We start from the raw sequence: 10,480 nt of genomic DNA, 5'->3' as shown, positions 1-10,480 counted from the left end.
TGCCGTGGGACATTTTAAGTGTCAAAAGTGTGCCGTGGCACAAAAAAGGTTAAAAAACACTGGCCTAAGCTATGTTAAGCTTTTTCACGTTAAGGTGGTATTTGTTGTTACATTAGCTTCAGAAACACCGCATCAGAAAGCTGTAGGGGAGCATGGGGCACAAAATAACACGGGGTTAAATGTAACATGGACTTTTTCCCTAGTTGCAGAGGGTTGATCGGGGCATGCTATTGGTCAGTTAACCACCAGGTGTTCCACAAATGTTCAGTCAGTATGGACGTGTTTTCACGTAGATCTACAGCAAAACGTCTTTTGAAGGCATCAAAGTAGGTGGTAGGCTACTTGTATTTCGATTACTGAGTTGTGGGTGCAGCTCACTGACTCTTGTATCATCTAATAATTGCCTTGTAGGTTAAAAATTAACACCGTTTTGAAACATGTAGTCAGCACATAGCAGGAGCTATCTTATCTTATAACAAACGTGACCCAGAGGTGTTAGTTGTAACGCGCTGTTACAACTGTACAATGATGTTGCAATACAAAAATATGCGCGTGTTAGTTTAGTTAGTTTTGTGATGTTTTGCACTTTTGCCTCATGTGTTTTCAGGTTTGAGGGCTTTTTTTTTGGCAAGATTGACCTTGGTTAGACTCTGCTTCCATTGACCCATAAGTTATTTCTCTGTATGGAAAATAAAGTCAATTTTCGACACACGTCTGCTATTAGTTCAAGAGTTATGAATCATAAATAGTCAGATCCTATCCTATCATACACATTTAGATACATTTATTGAATTAATTGAATTAACTGAATTAACGCGTTTCGGCTCACCCGCCTTCACCACACCCTGATGAAGGCTGGTGAGCCGACACGTGTTGGTGTTTTTTAATGGTTTAGCTCCTAATAATAAATGATCATTTTTTGCATCCTACTGAGTGCCTGGACCTGGAATCTTTTTCCAACCTGCTCTAAGAGCCAAAAAGTGTTACTTTGTGCCCCGCGCTCCTGCTTGTGAAAGAAGGGGTGGGGGTAGGGGCTTAACATGAAAAAGCTTAATGTCCCAAAACGGCAACAAGTGGTTTTACTCCCTGCAAGTCTTCATAAGCTACAGTAAGTGGGGGGGAGGGTAAGATGGGATGACCAGAGCCGTCTTCGCTGGAGCTGCTATTGACGGTCTAAGCCTATGTGTAGAGTTCCTGACTGAAGAAAAAGTGTGTGGTCCACCATGAAAGCCTTATCCCTCACCTGCGCATCCTAAATGGAAAAAAGACTATACCATTACGTCATTATAAGACTTAGTTTTCTGTCTTTGACTTATTCTTTGCCTTTGTCTTTTGCCTATTTTATGGAAATGATTGGGAAGAACATTTGTGCTATTCAGAAAGCATATCGTCTTTCCAGGCACACACTTGTTACCATAGCCTATCGACTGCCTAAACAGATTTTAGGCTCTGCTCTTGGGTTTGGCCTCGCAGCGAACTCGACCCTCTTGTTGCTTGCAGTTTGTTAAATATGCAGATTACATTATTTATTTCTGATTAATTGCAACATCTGCTTTTTAGGCTCTGCTACTGTCAATGTCCTTGTACAGGTAAATGTTCAACAATTGCTGGTGTACAGGCAATAATCAATTAGCTAAATCATTTGTCCAGCTGTTTAAACATTTTTGTGTGCTACATTCAAACGCATCGCTGTCGTTTGAACGTCGCAAGCAAGCATGTTGCGGTTGCAATTTAAGTGAAATTTCTACAATATCCCATATCCCACTCTGATATTGAGTTGTTTTGTTAAGATAAAATTCTTATTTTTAATTTTGGGTTCGGCAAAGGACGTTTTTTGCCTTTTTTATTCATGCCCTTTACAACTATGCTTATCCGCCCTGGCAAACTTCGACCAGTGCATGATGATACAGCTTTTATTACACAACTGAGAAATAGGCGATTGGGCTCCTTTACAACAACAGGACACAATATCCCTCCAACTCTAGCCTCGCCTGCCACTTGCCTTCATATTTTCTTTTCAAATTTGTAATATCACTCAATCAATTCGTAATATTCGTATTTGTAATATCACTTGGAATCAATTTGTGGTGTGATTGACATCAGACTAGTCATTAGCTAGTTAGTTGTGCACTGTTTCCCACTCATTAGTAACAAACAGCCTACTCTGATGAATTCTATTTTTTTTTTTTAAGTATATTTTTTTGGCCTTTTTATGCCTTTAATGATAGTGACAGTGGAGAGTGACAGGAAGCGAATGGGAGAGAGAGCAGGGATGGGATCCGGAAAGGACCACTGGGCGGGAATCGAACCCGGGTCGCCGGCGTACGGTGCAGGTGCCCCAGCCAGTTGCGCCACAGCTGGGGCCTGAATTCTATTTTTTTGCCAATATTCTTGTCACCTTCCCAGAATTCTGAATATCTTTGCTCGCACACTGTAGGAACTGTAACGTGATTAATGACACGTTACAACCAACTCTGCTCAGCTACGACTAGAGAAAGAATCTCCCGTGTGTAAGTTCACTCCAAGTTGGCCTACCCCATAAACTGCATGACAGTAGGCTATTTCTATTTATCTATAAAATTACCACATGCGTTTGTTCAACTTCATGAAGCAGAATTACGCAGGCTATTTGCACACATTTTGTTTGTGCAAGAAAGAGAAAATACAGCGCACGCGATTTTGGGCTGCACTAAACTCGTTCCGGCGCCCCCTACCTTGTTGCCTTTATGATTTCCCAATAACTTTCTTATACTAAATAGGAAATGCAACCAATGACATGTCCAACCCTCGAACTGACTGACTCTCTGTCTCTCTCTCGTGCGCGCACTCTAAGCAGCCTACGTTTCAAATTATGGTAGCCTAAGGTAACGTTTAAGTTAGATCTGCTGCATGAAGGAGAGTGAGAGGAAACCCGTGTCCTGCTTTTATATTTGATAAATAGGTCCATCTCTTCTCACAGTTCAAATGCATGATCCGAATAATGGTTTCATATTTGTTAGTCAACTTTGCAAAATACATTCGGGGCTACACTCGAAACATTCGGGGCTGAAGCCCCGGCAAAATCGGCTGCCGACGTCCCTGATAAGATATATAATCTCACGCTATTATATTATCATATATGTTTGGTAATGGCTCAACTTTCTCTGATTTTTCTACTGACTTGGAAACTGGATGCGTCATGGAAGCAGTAAGTCAAGTCGCATTAAAAATAGTAGTGGCAGAAGAGCCACCCGGTGGCTGTTTGGGTCAACTGCAGTTTGTGCCATTTCTGCCGAGAAAATGGGGTGAGTGATTCATGAAGGAACCCGTCCAAACTTAACTGATACCCACTGTATTGGCAGGAAGACGGGACTCTGAACACACTTGAAATAATTATGTTTATTTATGTTTAGCACACAGATGCAGAGAGCCCAAAAAGTTTTCCAGAATAAACATTTTGTTTAAATAATGTATATTTTAAATAAATCTGATGTCATGGTCTGTGGTGGTCTGTCCAGCACCCCCTGCTGACTCAGACACTGCTCTTGTTTGCGTGCCTGCCCTACCCCCACCTCCCAGTCTCCCAGTCTCTCCAGCTCTGCATCCCCGTGACACCCCACGACCTAAGCCACCATCACCTCACGCCCTGCCCTCGCCTGTCGCCTCCTTGCCTGTGCCTGTTGAGGTGTCCACGACTCTGGCAGCCTTGACAGGGACATCAGGGAGGTGGTCATCCCCCAGCCCCCACCCCCACACCCCCTCAATACCAGTGCAACACTCACCTCCACCATCACAGGCTATCGTACCCCCACCATCACTGGATAATGCACCCCTCCCCCACATGGTGATAACGAACAATGAGGTGACAACGACTTCAGTCAACAGCCATCAGACACCCCTCCCCCCCCATCATCACAGCAGATCAAGTAAGAGTTCAACTAAAGAAACTTCGCCCCAAGAAGGCAGCCGGGCCTGACAGACTGTGTCCAAGGCTACTTAAGGCCTGTGCTGCTGAACTGGGGGAATCACTGAAGCACATCTTCAACTTGAGTCTACGCCTCGGACAAGTTCCAACACTGTGGAAGACATCATGTCTCACCCCCGTTCCCAAGAAGCCACACCCTAGTGAGCTTAATGACTACAGGCCTGTCGCTCTAACATCACATGTGATGAAGACAATGGAGCGACTGGTCTTAGGTATGCTCAGAACTTAGGTACGCCATGCACTAGACCGGTTACAGTTTGCATACCAGGAGAAAGTGGGCGTAGACAATGCCATCACTTATCTTCTACACAGGACACATTCTCACCTGGACAAGGGGAAAAGTGCTGTGAGAATCATGTTCTTTGATTTCTCAAGTGCTTTTAACACCATCCAACCCCTCAGACTGGGAGACAAGCTCTTGCAGAGGGGTGTGGACGCTCACCTGGTAATCTGGATTACAGATTACCTGACGGAGCGACCACAGTTCGTCAGCCTGAAGAACTGTCTCTCTGACACTGTGATCAGCAGCACCGGAGCGCCACAGGGAACTGTGCTCTCCAGTCCTGTTCACCCTGTACACATCTGACTTCTGCTACAACACCGAGTCATGCCACATGCAGAAGTTTTCTGACGATACTGCAATTGTGGGGTGTATCAGGGACGAACAGGAGGAGGAGTACAGGAGCCTGGTTGAGGACTCAGCAATGGTGCAAACTCAATCACCTTCAACTTAACACTTCAAAGACCAAGGAGATGGTGGTGGATTTCCACAGGTCTAAGCCCGCTCTGCTACCAGTCTCCATTGATGGGGTCAACGTGGAGGTGGTAAGCACCTACAAGTATCTGGGTCTCCACCTGGACAATAAACTGGACTGGTCAGCCAACACTGACGCACTCTACAAGAAAGGGCAGAGCAGGCTTTACTTCCTGAGGAGGCTGCGGTCCTTCAATGTGTGCAGCAAGCTCCTCAGGATGTTCTACCAGTCTGTTGTTGCCAGCGTCATCTTCTATGATGTGGTATGCTGGGGAGGAAGCACAAAGAAGAAGGATGCTGGGCGACTTGACAGGCTGGTAAGGAAAGCTGGCTCTGTAGTGGGAGCTGAACTGGAGTGCATCACTTCAATATCTGACAAAAGGACCCTGAACAAACTGATCAACATCTTGGACAATGAGTGTCATCCACTCCACAGCACTATTGTAAAGCAGAAGAGCCTGATCAGCTGGAGACTTCGCTCACTGCCTTGCACAACAGATAGACTGAGGAAGTCATTTGTCCCCAGGGCCATTGAACTGTTCAATGCTTCACTTATATTAAGGGAAGAGGAGAGATAGACTTCTCTGCATAGTCTGTCTGCCTCTCCACCCTCTCCATGTTCGAGTACTGACTGCCCACTACTGTTTTACTACTGTTTTACTACTGTCCACAGCCTAATGTTTTTACTACTGTTTTACTACACTGTTTTTCATGCTATATTAGCACACATGACCAATGGCTTCTGCTACAATACTGAATGGCTGTAACCCTTTACCTCAACCTATTCTTGCACTGACATAGTTTTTTTATATTACCTTGTCTACATTATACTTTACTCTCTTATTTGTCCATATTATTTATGCTGGTCTCTAGACCTTATTATTGCACTGTTGCACTACTTTTTGCACCTTCACCATGACACTCACTCTCTTGAGCACCTTGCACACAGAACTACAGGACTACTGTTGGACTACTTTTTTTAAATACTTTTTATTTAATTTATATAGTATATTTAGTATTTAGTCTTGTTAGTTTTTCTTATCTTCTACTGTCTCTATTGTACAGTGGAGTTTTGTTATATGTTTATATTTACCATTTCTGCTGTAAGTGCATGTTGTATGTGATGTCTGTATGCTACTGAGACCTTGATTTTCCCCTTGGGGATCAATTAAGTATCTATCTATCTATCTATCTATCTATCTAATAATATGGAATTGTAGTGGGAATATGTAGTGTATACATATATATATTTTATAGTGTATACATATATATATATATATATATATATATATATATACATTATATATACATTGTTATACATATGTCAGATTAAACTTTCTTCCCTGTAAATGTCATGACAGATTTCATTTCAGTGAACAATATCCCTTACTCTGGCACTTTGTGCATTTTTCCACAAGGGGGCAGTAATAGTCCTCATATTACTGTCCCTGGCAGACGCCACCTTGTGGCTTCTTGTAATAATCACAACAGTGGAAGCATACCTATCCCATTAAATGCTGTTGCCGTAGTCTCTGGTCCAGTTATAGTTCCCTTTACCTTGGCCATTGAACGTATTGGACACTTTCATTTTCCCTGGCAGAACCAGAACATCTTTATTTTTCTGTTCTGCTTTTCAATCATTTTTCTTTCATGGCTGCAGTAGCAAACTATTGAATACTTCACTGGTTTATTCTGTCCTCTCTATCTCCATCCTCTTACGGCCACCTGAGGGCATAGCACAGGGGTGCGCATCTTTGCCCCTCTTCACCTGTGATTCCTCTCTTCATCTTCATCTTCCTCTCTTCCTCTTCCTCTCTCTGCTGTTGCCTGGCTGTTTCTCCTGCTGCTGCTGTTGCTCCTATCAGAAGCCCTGTCCTAAACATGCCTCTAGCCGCAAGCCCACTATCAGTAAGCACAAGGTAAGAAACTCACTTATCTTTGTCATATACGTCCTCTCTCTCTCTCTCTCTTTCTTTCTCTTTCCTCTCCTCTCCTTTCTCTCTCTTCTCTCTCCTCTCTTTCTTTCTTTCTCTTTCCTCTCCTCTCCTTTCTCTCTCTTCTCTCTCCTCTCTCTCTGCCTCCCTCTCACTCCAGTTTGACACAGTGCCTGAGGCCATCAACTCCAGCAGCACTGTCACGCTAAAGGGCTTTATCATGCACACGGAGGTAGAGTACATTGTGTGTGTGTGTGTGGGTGTGTGTGTGTGGGTGTGTGTGTGTAAAGGGCTTTATCATGCACACGGAGGTAGAGTACAGGCACGGGCGCCTACTGAGGAGGCTCTTCAGAGGGGCAGGGGTGTGTGTGTGTGTGTTGTGTGTGTATTTTCTTACCCATGTATGCCATCCTAGGGTGTGACTATGCACTATATGTGTGACACTGTGTGTGTGCATTCTCTTACCCATGTATGCCATCCTAGGGTGTGACTATGCACTATATGTGTGACACTGTGTGTGTGTGCGTGTGTGTGTGTGTGTATACGTTGACACATGCTTGCTATCACAGGGTATGCACCCTCATGTATGCTGACAGAGTGTGTACTTTTAAGCATGCATCCTAAGTAGCATGCATCCTAAGTAGCATGCATCCTAAGTAGCATGCATCTTAAGTAGCATCCTATGCATCCGGAGCAGCACAGACTCCAGGTGAAGTATGGATTTGCATGTTTACATGTTTGTTTGCATTTCAACCAGTGCATGCTAAGGCAGACAGCCAGAGTTTCATTTTGAGGAACACTTTGAACACTTCAAATTGCGCTTGTTTAACCAGAGCATGCTATTACCCAGAGTGTTTTCACATGCCGGGTCATATTAATAGTATATTAATAGTATTAGATGGAGTAAGTGTGCAGTGTGCAGTGCCCTCCACAGTTATTGCCACCACTAGTAAAGATACGCTTCATATCGTGCTTAACAACACCCCTTCTAAAATCAATGGAACCTACGCCCTCTCAGGGCTTATGGCTTAATTTGGTGATCTATCCGAACCTCACAGTTAAAACACTGAGGAAAAATACAACCTTGACGGGAAGCAAATGTATTCTGAGGAAAAGGAATATCTCATAAAGAAATTAATATTTTTAAGTGGAGTGGTGCAGGTTCCTGTCTCTCTTGGGGTGCGTTACCCTATAGTAGTCTAGGCACAGAACAGGAAATGCATGAATCGCTCTCAACAGATTTCATTTGGTTCACCTGTTAGCTGTTACCTAGAGACGATGTTTGAATCCGGTTCAACTTTCTACTCTCTGTCTGTGGATTTAGATCCCTGGTCAATGCCACTCTGGAGTGGACCTGACCCTGGTCTGGCCCTGGTCTGCTCCAGAGTTAGCTGTCCACCAAAGATTCTAGAACGGAGCTCTGTTCTAGAATCTTTGCTGTCCACTAGGGTGTAGTGTATGAGTCCTGGTGACGGCAGCTAATGTGCCTTTGACTGTGTGACTCTTCAGGGTTTTGTGGACACCAAGATAGGCGGCAGCACCTCCCGCTCTGGTCGCCATGGTTACCCGAGCACCATGTCGGTGATGCGCGTTCCGGCCCAGAGCCAGCTGAGCCACGGCTACTCCCAGAATTCCCTGCACCGCAGCATCAGTCAGCTGATCGACCAGGCGGACAGGAAGTCGCTGATGGACGACGGCGTATGGGACACTGAGGTGCAGGGCACAGACAGTGGCATGGTGTGTGTGTGTGTGTGTGTGTGTGTGTAAGAGAGAGGCTGTGTGTGTGTGTGTGTAAGAGAGAGGCTGTGTGTGTGTGTATGTCTGTGAGTGAGAGAGAGTGAACGTTTGTGAGTATGTGTGTCTAAGTTATGTTTTCTGAATGTTTTTAAAGTTATAGTATGATGTAAATGTATCTAGTACGGCTTGAAAGTAATTGTGTGGGTTTCAAAGTGTCCTCTGTGTTTTGCTTCCCTCTAGTTTATCGCAGATGAGGAGCTGGTGGAGACCATTAAAGAACTCAGCTCCGTGGGCTCCATCAGGAAGGAACACACAACCTTTACAGACACACACCTGTGATGGGCAACACACACACACACACACACACACATTTACATTACATCACATATACTGTACACACACACCCATATTCTACATGCTCGCTCATACATCCTTATTCACACACACACACACACACACAACTGTGTGAGTCTGGCTGCAGCAGTGTGCTGATTTGTGCAATAATATTTGTGCAGTCACTAGTACAGCATCCTCTGAAGCTTTGCAGGTGGGGTGGAGCTAGAATTTATCAGCACCACAGTACTCATTTAGACAGAAGGAAGCTCAGATGTATGAAGTGTTTTTTTGTTTTGTTCATGTAATGACAAGGGAAGCTGCAATGAAAATTGTCCCATGCCAGCCCCCGTAGCCTGCCTACTGTTAACCTGCCTGTAGTCTTGGACCTCAGTCATTGCCTGAGGTCATGCAAATGTTGCCTTTAAATGCCAGCCTGTCACTGTGGGCCTTCTAGCATGACCTCTCGGGGATAGGAACTAAGAGAGGGTCATCAGAAATAGCGGCTAACTGTCTGGATAGCAGCACATAAATGTAGTCTGGATCTAGCAAAAGTTAGCGGACAGGGCGACTTACTATCTGGGTAGTGGAAGAGAATGTTTGGCTGTAAAGTTGATCTTTTAAAAAACACAGGGATGTGAGGGTTCATCAGTTGCATGTGAGGATTTATTTTATTTATTTTTCGGTGCAGGAATCACTTTAAAGGGAAACTTGGCAGGATTATCTATATGTCCCCCTCTGCTGGAGAAATTGTGCATTATGCTATTTCAAACTATGGAAAAAGGTAAGGATAAAGCACATGGATTTGTTTACAAGCTAGCAAAACGTTAGCATAAGTTCGGAAGAACAATGTGGATGTTACAAGGTAAGAAACACGATTTAAAACGAGTTTCTTGTTTCTCACTTCTCTTTCCGGGACAGTAGTCTCAATGTTGCAAGGTTGGTTTTCCGCCTGGGGACGCTAGGCGCAGCGGAGAAAGTCACCATTTTCACCGGATCAGGTCATTTAACCATCCAAATGATTTCTAAACGGGTTTATTACGTTGAAATAGTTGCCAAGTTTCCCTTTAACTCATCCATTTGAGAAACCCACAGCTTTAGCGTTAGCATGATGGGGCATCAGTGTCAGGTTAGGGCACTGTTGAACTACGGCTTTTCTAGTATCCCAGAATGTTTCTGCTGGCTCTACCCAGCTTTGAGTCCCTGTCACTATTAGAGTGCATATGTCTAAGTCAAGTCATGTCACTTTATTTACATAGCACATTTTTTAAACAACAGCAGTTGACCCAAAGTGCTAGGTAATAGTGGGTCTGAGGAAGGAACACATTATCTGAGATCATGAAACCAAATACATTCTGTTACAATAATAGTTACTAAATATGTACATGCGGACTTAAAGCTACTCTGTATGAAGTTTGGCCTAACTTTGTGTTACGGCTCACCTCACTACTCACTATGGCACAACCTAACCCTGGAGAACCCCAACCCTGGAGAACCCTACAGACCCGTTAGATGATCCACCAGCATGAACAGGTGACATTCGGCTCACCTGTAACTAAACACCTGTCCTATCTCACACACACACAGAGGCTTGCGGGTCACCTTTAAATAATAAATGTGTGTTAAATAATGAGTGTGTTTCGCATGAATGTCATGCAAACCTGTCTTAGTCCCTGCCTACAGGGGGCATCCTAGTTCTTAGTCCTCCTATAGAGACCGGCTCCTGCATGTATTAAGCCTATACAGCTTCTTCAGGCT

General features: G+C 44.2%; 1 protein-coding gene across 1 annotated transcript in view; it reads left to right on the top strand.

Moving 5' to 3' along the window:
• ush2a (Usher syndrome 2A (autosomal recessive, mild)) overlaps positions 1 to 8,728 on the top strand; it is a 319,377-nt gene extending 310,649 nt beyond the window's left edge. Inside the window, exons 71-74 of the mRNA XM_076300107.1 lie at positions 6,584 to 6,637; positions 6,813 to 6,884; positions 8,162 to 8,389; positions 8,630 to 8,728. Coding sequence (XP_076156222.1) covers positions 6,584 to 6,637; positions 6,813 to 6,884; positions 8,162 to 8,389; positions 8,630 to 8,728 — 453 coding nt within the window. The remainder of the gene's footprint in view (positions 1 to 6,583; positions 6,638 to 6,812; positions 6,885 to 8,161; positions 8,390 to 8,629) is intronic.
• Positions 8,729 to 10,480: the final 1,752 nt, after the last annotated feature.

This window comes from Alosa pseudoharengus, unplaced genomic scaffold (genome assembly GCF_046254945.1).
Source record: "Alosa pseudoharengus isolate Yale_2024_CS ecotype anadromous, Long Island Sound unplaced genomic scaffold, YU_APseudo_1.1 YU_APseudo_1.1_scf_22, whole genome shotgun sequence".
Classification (NCBI taxonomy): domain Eukaryota; kingdom Metazoa; phylum Chordata; class Actinopteri; order Clupeiformes; family Clupeidae; genus Alosa; species Alosa pseudoharengus.
Note: the sequence above shows the minus strand (reverse complement) of the source record. Positions and strands in the feature narration are given on the sequence as shown.